The following is a 14,365-nucleotide window of genomic DNA, read 5'->3' as shown; positions in this document are numbered from 1 at the left end:
GTCTGTAATCCTTTCATGCTTTGCCGTATGTTCCCATGGTATCTCTTCTTATTAATATAGACTGCTGTCGCAGTAACGATAGACCCATATCTACTCCACTGAGCAAAAAAAAAAAAAATTGGGCCATGGATTCCGCGATCAAGCCAATTTGCTTCCCCTCCTATCAACTTAATTTAAGATTCAGGACTGTAATCCAAACTTGTCATTGCGAACTTTCCAGTACACTCATTATTTTCAGTTTGTGCGTCTGAATCCCAAATAAATTCAGTTATTTCGGTGAGCCTTTCGTGCATACATTTTTGCTCACGGGTACGCATTCTTCTACAATGTAATGTCCACTTGAGTAACTGATAGTCCAGCTTTCATCACTTGTCGGAGACATACGAGACATAAAGTGGACTGAAACTGCTTACGTGCGTCCCTTGCTGTTTAATGGAAACTTTATTCGAAATTGGCAGGGGTAGACATAGTCCATGGTGATCCCATAGCCTCGATAGCTGCAAAAGAGAAAGTCATTGAGATACGCTTCACGCCTTCAAGTATCAGATCCCGCATGATAATACTCCCATAAAATATTTAGCGGACAACGCATATGGCTGAAAGTTTGCTGAGCGTCACAGGATACGAAACGGCGGGTACCGCTTGTCAGTTCGTGCGTACGGGGACGATTGTGGTGTGCATGCTTAGTTCACGCAAATATATTAGAGATTGCTTGTAGCTAGTACCGCGACTGCGCCTCCTAACCGTCATTATCTAATGATAGCGTGTAGGTAATTATTAAAGTTATCTTAATAATCATTGTAGCTAATCGCTTTATGGAACATATTGTAAATCCACTAATGAAGCCGGTCGAGGCCAGAAACATCCCCATTTATTAGGAATCCAGAATATAGGCGCAGTTTCGGAGTGTCCGCCCTCGAAATTTTCAGTTACATACAAGGTGTCCCAAGTAGTTTTGTCACGTTGCGAGCAAGAAGGCCTTTATAGCAAAACACTGATACTGAATGAAACGTTATGCAAAGGTTAATCGGGTGTTTAGTACTAGTTTTCTGCACTAATTAACCATGCAGAGGAAGGCCGCTTCCATGAAATAATAGGTGGGGCCCCATGCAGCGTGTCTTGGCGTGGAGGTTAACAAAGTGTTTATCGCAAGGCTCCTGCTTTTATTCAGATTTTTCGCAAATATATTATGCAACTTTAGCACGGACTGACTAGAAGTTCTCAATCATAAAATGGGGCCTAAAATAATTAATGAAGCCATTAATTGATTTGCTTTTATTTAAAACAAATTGTTCATTGTGATTTTTTGTGCAACTAATGGTCGTCAAAATTTGCATTAGGCGAAAGAAAAAAAAACAGGTGAGTAATCGGCCAATAATTATTGTTCAAATGCAAATACGAACTTTCATCGATGATGCCCAATTGCTACTCAATGCCTTTTATTGTTCACCCTCGGGATCCTTTCTAACTTTCGACACTGCAGCAAAGTCAATTTTAGCTATCCTATGCAACATAAGCGTTATTTTTCATATTGGGCCGATCCGCACCGGCATGCAAAAGTAGTTTATGCGCATTCAAGGTCGCGCTGATAAGGAAGAACGGAAGGTTGTACTACATCAACCTTGAATGAAAAAAAAATAGCCTCATAAGACGGCGCACAAGAGGTAGAGGAAAACAAAATCAGCGCTCAAGATGTGCAACACCACCTCGAGTACTCTTATTTAGCACCGCTTCTCTCAAGAACAGCAACTCGCCGAGTTTTCGATACTTCTACATGCACCGCATCAATTAACCCTCTGGTCATGACATGCAGAACAAGATTTTGAGCTCATGACCTCACACACCGCAGTTGTAGAAAGCCAATGACAGGTGCACAGCTGCTTTCTCTTTTTTAATCACTTCAAGGGTAGCGTGCGAACCCAAGTGAATAAAAACAAAGGCTGACGTGGAGCACAAGAAAGACACTGCACGACTGACAGACCTCGAACAATGGTATCGTTGAAACATGAACGAGCACCAACACGCCCAGTTTACTATTCTTATCCGAAGCGACTTGTCGTCTTTCATGAAGGGCTCAACATTTGCAATTCGCCGGCTCCCCCAGCATTCATACTCTCAGCCTCTCTATTTTCCTGCTGTATTCCCTCCTCCGGCGTAGGGTAGCCAACCGGAATCATTCCTCGTGAACCTATATCACCTTTCCTTAGTATTTCGCTCCTTCTACACATGCAAAAGTAAGGGTTCGTCGAACAAGAGATGTCTCTGGAGCACTCGTTTTGCGAAGGGCGCTTGTCTTCGACAGAGGACCCTGACAAAGACAAGATTTCTTGTCGAAACATTGGCTATAATGCTTAAGGCATTCCTTGTTCGACCGCTCTTAATTGCTTCAAGTCCCCATTTTCCTGAGAATGATTTCTCTTGTCTGAAAATATTTACACCAAAGGCTTGCCACATTCTAAAATTACATCTTCTTGGACAAGTTGGTTGATACCTGATGAAGCCCTCAGTAGCCATAATAAAACAAACGCACAGAGCAGAACAGACACCACGGGGACCCCTGTGGTCCCCGCTCTTCTGTTCTTTGTGTTTGTTTAATTTGAGCTACAAGGGCTTCTCTAAGAGGTCACATTTGATATCATGCACCCTCCAACCCTCCCTCCATGCCTCCCTCCACCTGTGTGGGCCACTTCGCACCTTGCTCGGCGACGACTGCTACGGGCACTTGTCGCGGGTGACGCACACCTTCTGCTCGTTCCGGTAGAAACCGTCGGCGCAGTAGCAGCCGTAGCGGCAGTCGGAGGTGCACTGCGGTCCCACCCGGGGCCGAGCGCAAGTGGCCTCCGCGCAGCTGCCGCTCACGCACTGCTTCCACGTCTCGCCTTCGGCGCAGGTCCGGGGACGCGGTGGCCACTCGATCGTCACCGGCGTCTCTTCTGCATTAGGAAGACCACGTAGGGCAAGTGTTGCAGGAGGGAAAGCAAAGGTAGGCAGGTCAACCAGACGCGCGCGCTACCCTTCACAGAGTGAAAGTGGTTAAAGGATGAAGAAAGGAAAGGGAACGAGGCACAGGCACTAGTAGTGCGAACACGTGGGGCGGCCCATCACACCTAACTCGGTCACTGAGGCCAGTCGATTTCATAAGCTCTACTAACGCCCGCGTCGATTTGTAAACCTACGACGGGCGGGTCATGATCCACAGATCTTTGTCTCTGAAAATGGTCTATGATCAGGCCGATTGATAGCACTGCAAAGAACGTTGCGTTCGACGTGATAACGATGACAAGAACAAAATACGTGTTTCACTGTTTCTTTGCAGGAGTCACATGTTGGTATGTCTGATCTTCCAACGAGGGATGAGTATAGGCTTTCGTAAAAAGTCACCCCTAGCCACAGGCGGTACAATAAGTTGCACCATGGCGGGAGACATGCGATGGCATTTGCAGCTTCGACGAAAGGACGAAATGTCGTCTGTGTAGACCACATTTCCAGACGCTCATCGATCGGCAGGTGTAATTCTTCGCACTACTTCAGCGCCGGAATGTTTCACCTGCGTTATTTCACTGTTTAGTTTTATTATGTCCTCGCGCCAGACGCCTTGGCGGGTCTTGCGCTAATTGTATAAGTAATTATTTGTATAGGGTAATTTGGTAATTACGTTACAATTGTATAGTATCGAGCGTGACGGCACATCGTTATACCAGATGTACAAGATGCTCGCACCACTTTCTGGCATTGTTGAGATGATTAGTGTTTGCAACGGCACGCGCGCCTATGATTATCTATCATAACGGGGGTGATTTCCAGCATATTCATTAATTCGACGACCACGCCAAACGTGCGTGACTGTCGCCGGCACAACATTGTACTACTTCTTTAGAAGGCACAAGTTTGGCCAGCAAAGAAGCTTAAATTTCTTCAGTTCTTCGTCACTTGTCTGTCTTCCTGCTCTTGTTCCTTTGCAGGTGATAATATAGTACAAGTACACGGAGATTTTGCACAGCACCGACGTACTAGCCTAGACGTAAGTACTGGGAGACGTATCCGTAACTAACATCTCTTGTGTCAACATCTTGTAACACGATGGTCAACCACAACCTGCTATAGAAAAGTTCTTGCGTCCCTTACGCCCTTGTTCTTGAACAATAAACAGTGCAATTTCTTTTTTTTTTCTGGCTCAATATCTCACCACCGAATGTCTAAACTAGCAAAGAAGTAAACCATAGTCGGTTATTCTAATAAATCGTTCTACACACTTTAACGCCGCGTAGCAAGGTTTCTTCACCAGCACAGTTGATCGTGTCGATACCCTTTCAGGCTTCATGTCATGTGTCTACGCTATAGCGCACCTTTGTTATGCTAAAACTCTGGCGTGAGGACGGCCCAAGTAGCATTCTGCAAAGGACAATCAAAACGTAGTAGTAGCAATGGAGGATTCGATTAAACATGATTCTAGAACATGTCGATGTAGAAACACTCAAAACACGTGCATCGTCTGTAATTTGTCGCCGCGATCAGCGGTGACAAATGACACGGTGGATGATGAGAAAAGAATGGAACGGGAGATGGGACATTGCAATATAAGGACCCTGGGAGTGTATTTTTTGTTTTATATCTCCCTATCTATTCTTTTCTCATCATGCGTTGCATCAAGGGCCCGATCCCAGATATAACGGCAGCGTGGTGGAGTCCGAGCTGTGTCCGAGCCGTTAAAGAATGGCGCAAGAAGAAGGCAAAATGAAATCAGTCGTTAGAAAATGCGGCCCGACGAAATGCAGATCTCAATTATTTTGGTCGGCAAGGCACCTTGTGATCACTGCGTCGTTACAATGGCCGGGAAGCTCGTAGAGGATACACTAAGCAATCCTGGATCTCTGCCTTGCGATCCAGGTAGGCGCAGGAGGCACAGGTGGCGTAAAGCCAATTAAATAGACGGTGCGCAATTTCCCCTCTTGCACAGAAAACACTACGACAGAATGTACAACTACTTTGCTACTACGTGGCTGACGCTTCATGACTACCTGCCACTACGAGTGATAAAGCTGGCAAGCAGCAAAAGAAAGGGCAGTTTTTTTATGCGTGTCCCAGAAGCGAAAAACGAAGAATTCCAAACCTCTATTCTGCGTTAAGGCCACAAAAGCACACACTCTTGCACAAATATTTTTGCCACGCCGTTAGTAGCGTATGTAGAGCGAAACAGGAACGATCACGAGAAAATTGCTGCGCCACCCTCACCGTCGACGCCAAGCGCCAGAGCCACAAAGCTGATGAGGAGAGCGACGACGAAAGCCTTCATGCTGGTGCGTTTCGACCTCAACGCAGCGAGGAGCGGCATGGGCGTGCGTGCGCTCCCTTTTATATACGCGGGCTCGTAGACCAGTGCTCCCAGGTGAACGGCCCGTATATATACTGGAACTATTCGTTTCTGAAGCATGCCCGCATTTGAGGAGATAAGCAGGGCGCATGGATACGTCTGAAGTGCATGTGTTATGGGATACTTCTTTTTTCTATCTCTATCTGATACACTCTCTCTTTTTTATTACGCATCTCCTTTTTCTTATTTTCGCCCCGCTCTCGCGGTCAGTGTCGAACGCTTGTTGTTTTCGATTGCGCGACAAACATAAACAGATTCGATTCGAAAGCGGCCCTTCTGAGAAGTGGTCGTCCATTGCAAAGTATGCAACTGGAGATTAAGCGTGCATGCCAACGAGCATCGGATAAGGATGCACTTAACGTCCTAGTTGAGAGACTGTATTCAAGTATTCAGTATTCCTTCTTCGCTGTGCCTCCTGTTTATTTATTCGAACAGGGACCTCAAGATGGCGCAGAAGTCGAGTGCCTTCTTTTTTTGGCAATGGCGCTTACTTCAGAACCGACTGTTGGGTTAGTTGATCTTGCATTCTACTAGGCGAATCAGAAAATCAGAAAGCCTTTGCCTCTGTTTTTTAAAGCCAAATTACGGCTGTAAATGCGAAGTCAACATATCCATTCCCAGTGGTGGACCTTTCTTGGACCGGCCCGGCCTTACCGGCACGGAGCTGCTGGCTGTTGTTGAAGAAGGCGGTTGGGCTTCACACGTCCACGGCGTACGAGCAACGAAGTGTGATTCGTTTTCTATGGAGCAATGGGACGAACGCCCATCAAAATCCACAGGGGAATGTGGCCCACATATGGAGAAAGGTGTCTGGCTTTAAGATGTGTGAGGTGGTGGTGTTGTGAGTTCGCAAAAGGCCGTGAAGGCTTGCATGACAATGAGCGTTCGGCGAGGCCGCGTACGTCGCTGACTGGCGACGGCAATATATCAGATTTAGTGCTGCGATTGGACAAATGTCTAAACAGTGGGGGACTATGTGAAAAAATAGTGTAAGGCACGTATAACAGTACGTATATATGTAATTACCTGTATGTGCCATATTTTGGCTAATAAAATATAGGGAGAAAGACTTTCTGATTCGCCCTCGTAACTATAGTTACGAGGACGAATATATCCTATAGGATATATCCTATAGTCTGCAAAACCAAAGTGTAAGCTCTGAAGCATCACGTGCTGATGGTGGCCAAACCTGAATGAAACAATATGGAAAACTGCCACAAAGATACAGCGGCTTCTAGGGGAGTTGTTCGGGGAGAGGATGAAGTGATTCACAAAGCTGCTACATGGGCTGCTGAATCTTAAGAAACGCAGCACCGCTTTCGCGGCTCTATGAGTCGCAGACTCGCGACGCCATGGTACCAGAGTCTTCTCGTCTGAGAAAGGAGGGTCAGGCAACAACAGCTCTATGTGTCGACTTCTTGTAACGCAATGCTCACTATCAACTGGCGAGAAACGTTCTTACGTTCCTCGCGGCTCATGTTTTTGAATAATGGATGGTTTACAGAGCCACTAAGCGCTTATAAGTGCAAGCGGACGACCATCGTATGAAGCACAGTCGCGCAACAAGTGCTTTAATGTTTCTTTCCTACTAAAATCCACGAGGTCTGTGTTGTGTTAAAGCAACCTTTCCATTGCGTTTCTATCTATTTCTCTTTCTTTAGGAGACAGCATAGCATCGATTCAACGTCGCCAAATGAAGACACGAGGCCATGGCAATTTGATAAGGAGTGACAGTGCTGACGAATAGTGATGGCCGTTGAAAAATTCCTTAGCATCATCCCACAGTCTAAGACCACTTAACGTGAGTAAGTGAAAGTTATTTGTAAGACATTTTCTTATTCGAGCGCTGCTAAGACATTCCTTCGTACTTTCTTAGTTTATGAGCAGCAGTGTATATACCCCTCGTAACTCTCAAGGTTGACAAGTCGCCTATTTGGTGTCGAGATACGGAATGCGCAACGATTCTTTTTTGTTTTGTTTATTAAACCACGAAAATAGACACACGGGACAGGAATGTAAAAAGTCGCTCGAGCGTGTTCAGTCCTTCTGGTTGCGGCATGCCTCTTATCCTTTCAGTCTGTTTTTCTGCGATTTTACGTTTTGCAGTCCACTCGCCAGTTAACGTCAAGGTCTCGTGCTTAGATGTTCGATTCAAAGCCGCTTTTGACACGCTGGTTCTTTTATTTATTTATTTATTTATTTATTTATTTATTTATTTATTTATTTATTTATTTATTTATTTATTTATTTATTTATTCCGTTCTTTTTCTCATTCTTTCTTTCTGTTTCTTCATTTCTTTCTTTGGATAACATCAAGGAAAAGCAGAGCGGAGTGCATTCGACCCATCCGCATATTACCGTATATGTTCCCTATGCTTTTCTAAGGTTATTGAAAAATGCATCGTGCAACACTGCAATTTTACGTGATTTCGGCGTTTTCCGCTGATTTAAGTTCAGTTTCGTGGGCGAAGCTACAAGGAGGGGTAAGTACAATTTCCTCTTCGTACACACTCTTCGTATTTATGAAGCGGTTCCAATCACCCTGCTTTTTCGACCACAACGCAGAAGCCCCAAGACAAGTACCGCGTCCGTTGGCATTCAAGAAATGACCATTAGATACTTATAAATGAGCTCTTTTCGTCTGACGGAAGTACCAAAGACAAGACGGGCGTAGCATACAATGTAGCCCTTGCATGTCGAGAGGCACCGCAGAAAAAAACTTTCGGATTACGTGAACTAAACCCACAACTTCTCTTACGATTGGCCACCTCAGTGGCAATCGCCTCGTTATCCCGCGGGTTGTTATAATGAGGGGTGGGTACCCGAGCATCGGCAAATGAGGAAACACTTATTTCACAGATAACTTTTTGTAACGACGCATCCTGGTTTGCAAGCAGATGCGCAGATTAGTACGTTCTGGTGCGAAGAGTCAAATATCCTACACCATTGAGCTATCTCTCAAAGCGCCAAGTTAATCAAAAGCAAGCAATAAACGATGACCTCATTTTCTGGTATAGTCCAATTAGCGGTACAGACGTTCAATAAAGCGCTTGTTCAGGATGAATTCAACAGACAGGGAACTCAAAGAAAGAATAGGGGAAATTAACCGTGGTTTTAATTGAAATTTGGAAATGATGGCGTAAAGGGAAATGAAAGGGGACGAAAATAGGGGAGGGGAAACTTGCCTATAGCGGGAAACGAACACTCATCGTCCACATTCATTGAGCTGTGATGCCGGCTGACCTACCGTGCAGTTTTTCGGGGTTTATGCGTGTGTTCACGTGATACGTGAACATTGAAGCAGGCAACTGGAGGCCAATAGACCCTCTTATGCTACCTGAAGGCAACAAAGATGCTAAAGCCAAGACCATCGCTGAACAATGAACGAAAAGAAGGGTAACTGAGGGGCTCGAATTCTTGTTAGTCACAAAAAAAGCAAACCTCTCGGTTCCCAGTGTTCTCGTTCACTGCTCAGGATGAGTAGCAAAAGTGTCCAAATAAGATATACTCGTGGCAACTATTTTCGCTCAAAGTAAAAAATATCTTATTCTCTAAACGGGTCCTGAACCACCCCTCTGGCTTCGTGAAGAAACGCAGTTCGCGCATAGCATACGCTGCTGTGAACATCTCAGCGAAATTTTACAATCATGTGCGGCGCGTGTGGAGCTCGCAAGCGAAGCGCGAAGTCATCTTTTTCTCAAACAGCCTCTTTTCAACAGAAGCCTTCTCCTCACCTTTCTCGGGCGCTGTATTTCGTCATATAGCATGTTCCCATACGCGGCTCCTATTGGTTAATAGCTGACATCGATCCAGAAGGATGTTTGGATAAGTGCGCTTGTTCTTAGGCTTACTGCGCACAATTATTGACGCACTTTAATAAACAGACTGCAGTAAGCGAAAATCTGCTTTCGAATTTCGATGACAATTACGTATTTCCAGAAGAAGCCGACTATCGTGTGCTCCCGCTCAGTCGCGGCCGCCCCCGTAGGAGCTAAGCTAAACGTCGGGTCTCGCTAATGTTGATTAGTTTTGAACATTGAACTAGCCTCAAACCACGCAAAACTTAAGGTTAGACCCCACGCAGGCTTGCCAGCACGCGCTAACCCCTGGCCGCTCCTGTCTAGATGCCTTGGCAGACTTCGCTTCGTGTTGAGTTATTGACAGGCCACTATCCGTCGGTCAGACTGGTGCAGAAGAAAGCCGGTGCGCACCAGGTAGCACGGCAAGACATGAGCGCGAGCGCGCACTCATGGCCTGCCGTGCACAAAGCAAACGCTGCACATATGCACTACAGTTGCACGTAGCTGCGGTCTGCTACGTAGCGTAGATACCGCGGCCGTCGGGTGGTACCGCGACGTGTCCGCTCGCTCATCGGGCTGCGGCTCGCTGACGACAACCGCGTTTGGCGCGTCATAGGCGCCAAAATTGTAAATGCTGGAGTCTACGCGAACATTCAGAAAGAGATTTGAACTGCGCGCCACGGTGACGTTCAGTAGGCGGAGTGTTTTGTTCACGCCCCGCTCCACTGTAGCCTTTCAAGGTCAAGGCACTGCAGAAGGAGAGGGAGCACCACGAAGGGGATTATAGGCGACCTTTGATTGCCAATAAGTCCGCTTTTGCTGTACGCGTTGTATGCGGAAAAATTGAACTTGTATTTTAACTTCAAATGCATTCTCCATTTCACTAAAAAGTGGTTCAGGGCCCCGTTAAGCTCACCGCGTCCCGTTAAAATGCTGACCAATTATTATTTCCACATAATTATATGTATATGACGTCACTTACTGACCAGCCAAGATCAGATTATTTCGTTTACCACTGTCCAATACGCGCGCCTTGGCAATGTTACTTAACGACCTCGAACGCCGTGACTAAATCCTATTTGTCGGAACCTCCTCACACCTAGTGCTACCACCCCACAAACCGCCTTGTCGCTGGCGTCGGAGTGGACGGGGCGGATAGTTCTCCGTCTTAGGTACCTCGCCGCTGAAGGTTCTCGAAGCGCGATGGTGCCGGCGCAGCCCATGCTGTAGAGAGAAGCGGTTCGTTGTGAAAAAAGAAAGGTCGCGTTATCTTCAGCAGCCCTCGAGGGAGCACGGCTCAGCGCCACCCACCCTGGAAACCCTCGACGAACAACCTCTGGCCCAGAGATCCTCACATGAGTAACGTAACGTCTGTGCCTTGAATGTGAGTGGTGATGACGGTGGCGGTAGACTGACAGTGACATACTCAAGAAACGAGGATCAAATAGCTACTACGTTTAATCAAGAGGGTGGCATCCTGCTGCCACTGTCAATTCACTTATTATCATAAAGGGCTGGGGGGGGGGCACATTTTCGAGCACCTAGAGAGTGCTGTACTTTATTGCCAACTACTCTGCATGAACCTGTGAAATACTAATAAGCTTTAGTTGCTAGAGAGCTTCCGTTTGTGTAGTTGCGTGTGCGGCTTTAGTCTGTGTCCGTGTAGCGTATTCCTGAAAAGTATTTTGACCAGCCTGCATCAAGGCCTCACTGACACAGAAACCGCATGCAGTTTATTTAGTAAATAATCGTTGCGCCGGCGCGTAGCACTGAAGGGAACAAAGCATGCTTTGCTCAACATTGCGCACGCATTTTTTTTTCTTGTAGTTAGTGTGCAGTGCAATTGCCGCGGGTGACGCAGGCCTTGTGCTGGTCTCGATAGAAGCCATCAGCGCAGTAGCAGCCAAAGCGACAGTCATCGGTGCACGCCGGTCCCACCACCGGGTGTTCGCAAGTGGCCTCAGCGCAGCTGCTGCTCACGCACTCCTTCCATATCTCCCCTTCGCCGCATGGCTCAGCAGGCGGCGGACGCCCGCTGGCCCTGTGGCCAAGCGAATCTGCATCTTGATAAGGAAATGAAGGCGTATCAGGGAGGAAGGCAGACATATTTTACGCGGTGCCGCCAGCCTACGTCGCTTCTCTCTATATGCAGGGTGATTCTACGACGACTATGAAAATAGCGGTTTTCTTTTTTAGACTACCGAATCAAGGAGCTCAGAGCCGCTGCGCTCTGGCTGCCCGCTGCTGGGTCACGTACTAGAACGTCGCCTCTAGGGGCGCGGCTTTGCGCTCGCTGCAGCTTCCCAGTTTCGGTTTCTCGCGCTCTAATAGCTGAAATTCGTCGTGCCACCATTCTACGGGTAATCGCATCTTTCCAGATCGACAAGCTAAAATTGCTTGTACGGAGAGCTAGCTTCAATTTCCCAAATACGATAATCCCACTGAAACAAAAGATTTCAAAGAGTTAATTGGTGGTTTTTTTAGTTGGGAATAATTACCCCCTATCACTCGCCACCCCGCGGTCGCCGTCGCTGACGGCACGTTTCCGAAGGAACAGTCCTTTTATTTCACAATGGCTGTTTTTAAATATTACTTGAGGTCTTCGAAGAAACGCCTGCTATATCTGAGAAAGTTTCACTATAACATCCAGAAGGAGTGAACACTCTCGAAGTGCGTCAATTATCATTCAGCCACCAAGTCAAACAATCACTCAGCAACGTAATCAACCAATTTTTCAGTTAAATCAATAAAGAATGAATTTTCCAGCATTCTAAGTGCTATAGGCTGACAGTCAACCTAAAAATTTTACAGACCACGGCATCTGAGAAAACGTGTAATTTCCGAATCGTTTCTTGCCGTAGCCAGTAATGGCGAACGACGTATTTCTTGCATTTACTCAGCACAGGTTGGAAATCCGTACAAGTTGTGTTTTGACGCTGCGGAGATGTTCTGCTTTTCCTCATATCTCGTGGTTCGTAAGCGTTTGCGGTTGACTCTGCGTGCGCGAAAGTTTCATCAGAACAGCAGGAAGGTTGGAAGACACTCGGAATGGGGCAAATATACTGCTCAGTCAGCCAGTTAGTTAATCAATAAGAAATTCTCTCAGTCAATCAAACAGTCAGTCAAATCACATCAGTAAAATCATAGGCCATTCCACTCTGTGAAGACCACGCGACACACAGGGGACACATAATTTTGAATAAAGCTACGAACTCACTTACTATGACTTTTATATATGTGCGCGTGGACGGCGCGACCACCGCCTCGGGGAGCCGGAGGAAATTACACACGCTTGACCTTTCGACGGGAACGCCGTCCCGGGAGAGCGGAAGGAAAGTAAATGAGATACGCAAGCGCTTCGAACGCCGACAGAGAGAGGGCGGTACGAACGTAGACATGGGCGACAGGGGTCCAAGTGCAGTATCTCTTCTTATCGGCTTAAAATATAATATCAGTTCTATTTGGACCCAAGATATTAAACTTATTTTTGCAAGTTGGAGGAGCGCTTGTAACCTGCTTGACCTCCGCCGCAGGTCGGCCCGATATTGCACTATCTCCGGGATCGGCCCACGGTTTTGGACACGCAGAACAAAAATGCGCGGAGCCCTAGCCATAAACACCTTCGATGTACAAAATAATTCAGAATTGTTATGAATTCTAGACGTCCTGTATTAACTTTCAAAAACATGCCTTGCCAATTCAAGTGCTCCCCACGTTCGCTCAGTGGTTTCTTCGCAGCGATGCATGCGTCTCGACGCAGTAAGTAGCCATCTAGGCTGAATTTCTTGTTGGCAGGGACAGTTTAACCGGACTCCTTCTAGTTTGACATTTCTATAAAGAGGGCTGTTAGTAAAGATGTGCGAAGCCGCCAGAAGTAAATTGCCGATTTCGTCTCTTTTTTTCCTCTGTTAAAGCTCCTATAATCAATGCAGACCTGCGTACTCGACCATCTGCGTACACTCCAGTAAAAAATTCACACGGTATATGGATCTCTATGATCTTGGATGTTTGATTCACGTTCTAATTTACACTTATTTTTTTACTTGTGCTGAAAACCATTACAATTGTTGAGATTAATGAATGAGCAAATGTACCAGAACCACGCTAAACGCCACGGCAAACTAAGGAGGCTGAGCTGCAGTTCTGCAGTCGCTTCGAAAACTATAATTTATTAGCTTCAAAGTTACCTTTGAAATATCGCAGGCAGCCATAGAAACATCAAGGATTTACTTATAGGCACCTCCTAAATGCTATGCTCCAAAGCGAGAAATGCAAACCAGATAAGTACTGCCGGCTACATACCATTATTGAGTTGACAAAAGCAACCTGTCGTTTCTTTTACTTTTTTCCTTGACGGAAGCTTTTAAAACCATTAACATTAAGAATTTCTTCACTCTGGTTATCTCAAGACGCAGGTTCCCCAGTTGAGAACAAAGTTTATCAAGTTCTGTGTGCCATTTTGCCGGTGCACATTATACGCTGCCAACGACGTCAATGCCAAAACGAAAAGGGAATGGACACAGCGCTTCCTTTCGTGCTTTGTGCATGGACTCTGCGCATTGTGACATCCTGTTAAATTATGTGGTACAATATACCTTACCAATGCATTGAAATCTAAGATCAAGAATGGGGCTGACAGCTAGAGTGAGAGAGAAGTCATAAGGGAAAGGCAGGGAGGTTAACCAGGCTGATCCCGGTAGGCTACCCTGCACAGGGGAAGGGGGAAAGGGGGTTGGAGTAGCACACTGTGGTATAAAGGTTATAAACAGGGATAAGGTGCCTCAGAAAGGCTGGACAACGTTTCGATAAGAGGACCTATCGTCCTCAAGGGCCCTTGATGAAGATATGTCCTCCTATCGAAACGTGGGCCAGCCTTTCTGGGCCACTTACCTGTGCACTGTACTCCGGTTCTTTAACTTAGTTTTTTGTCCAGCTGATTTGTGGCTTTTTGGCGGTGTCTTTGAGACATGGTGCATGACAGAAATAAAGATTTGATTTGATTTGATTTGTGATCTAGTATTCTGCGTCAGTACGCTCCCTTGGGGCCAAGATATTCTGGCAAATCTTGCTGTGGAAAAATTTACTTTGTGGTAATATATCAGACTGACCTTTTGTTGTCCCTTTTTTTGTCTTTATTTTTCAACCTTTCTTCCAGAGCAATATCTCAAATTGAGACGCCATTTTATAGAATACA

General features: G+C 46.2%; 1 protein-coding gene and 1 non-coding gene across 2 annotated transcripts; one reads left to right on the top strand and one right to left on the bottom strand.

Annotated features, from left to right (window-relative positions):
• Positions 1 to 419: 419 nt before the first annotated feature.
• Positions 420 to 5,378, bottom strand: LOC142570132 (ixochymostatin-like). The gene is made up of 3 exons (XM_075678644.1): positions 5,233 to 5,378; positions 2,695 to 2,933; positions 420 to 497 (listed from the first exon to the last, which is right to left on the bottom strand). Exons 1-2 carry the CDS (start codon positions 5,330 to 5,332, stop codon positions 2,713 to 2,715), a joined length of 321 nt encoding a protein of 106 aa, XP_075534759.1. The 5' UTR covers positions 5,333 to 5,378; the 3' UTR covers positions 420 to 497; positions 2,695 to 2,712.
• A 7,185-nt stretch (positions 5,379 to 12,563) lies between these two features.
• Positions 12,564 to 12,747, top strand: LOC142568021 (U2 spliceosomal RNA). The gene has a single exon (XR_012825344.1). It is a non-coding gene; the product is annotated as a U2 spliceosomal RNA (small nuclear RNA).
• The last annotated feature ends 1,618 nt before the right edge of the window (positions 12,748 to 14,365 follow it).

The sequence above is a fragment of the Dermacentor variabilis genome, chromosome 1 (assembly GCF_050947875.1).
Source record: "Dermacentor variabilis isolate Ectoservices chromosome 1, ASM5094787v1, whole genome shotgun sequence".
Classification (NCBI taxonomy): domain Eukaryota; kingdom Metazoa; phylum Arthropoda; class Arachnida; order Ixodida; family Ixodidae; genus Dermacentor; species Dermacentor variabilis.
The sequence above is the reverse complement of the archived record's forward strand: the minus strand, read 5'-3'. Positions and strand labels throughout refer to the sequence as shown.

What these genes read in the sequence shown, in the direction of transcription:
- LOC142570132 (XM_075678644.1), bottom strand. Translation starts at nt 5,332, where the DNA reads ATGCCGCTCCTCGCTGCGTTGAGGTCGAAACGCACCAGCATGAAGGCT. An exon ending in TCTGGCGCTTGGCGTCGACG is followed by an intron (nt 2,934 to 5,232) that starts GTGAGGGTGGCG and finishes TTCCTAATGCAG; the next exon opens with AAGAGACGCCGGTGACGATC.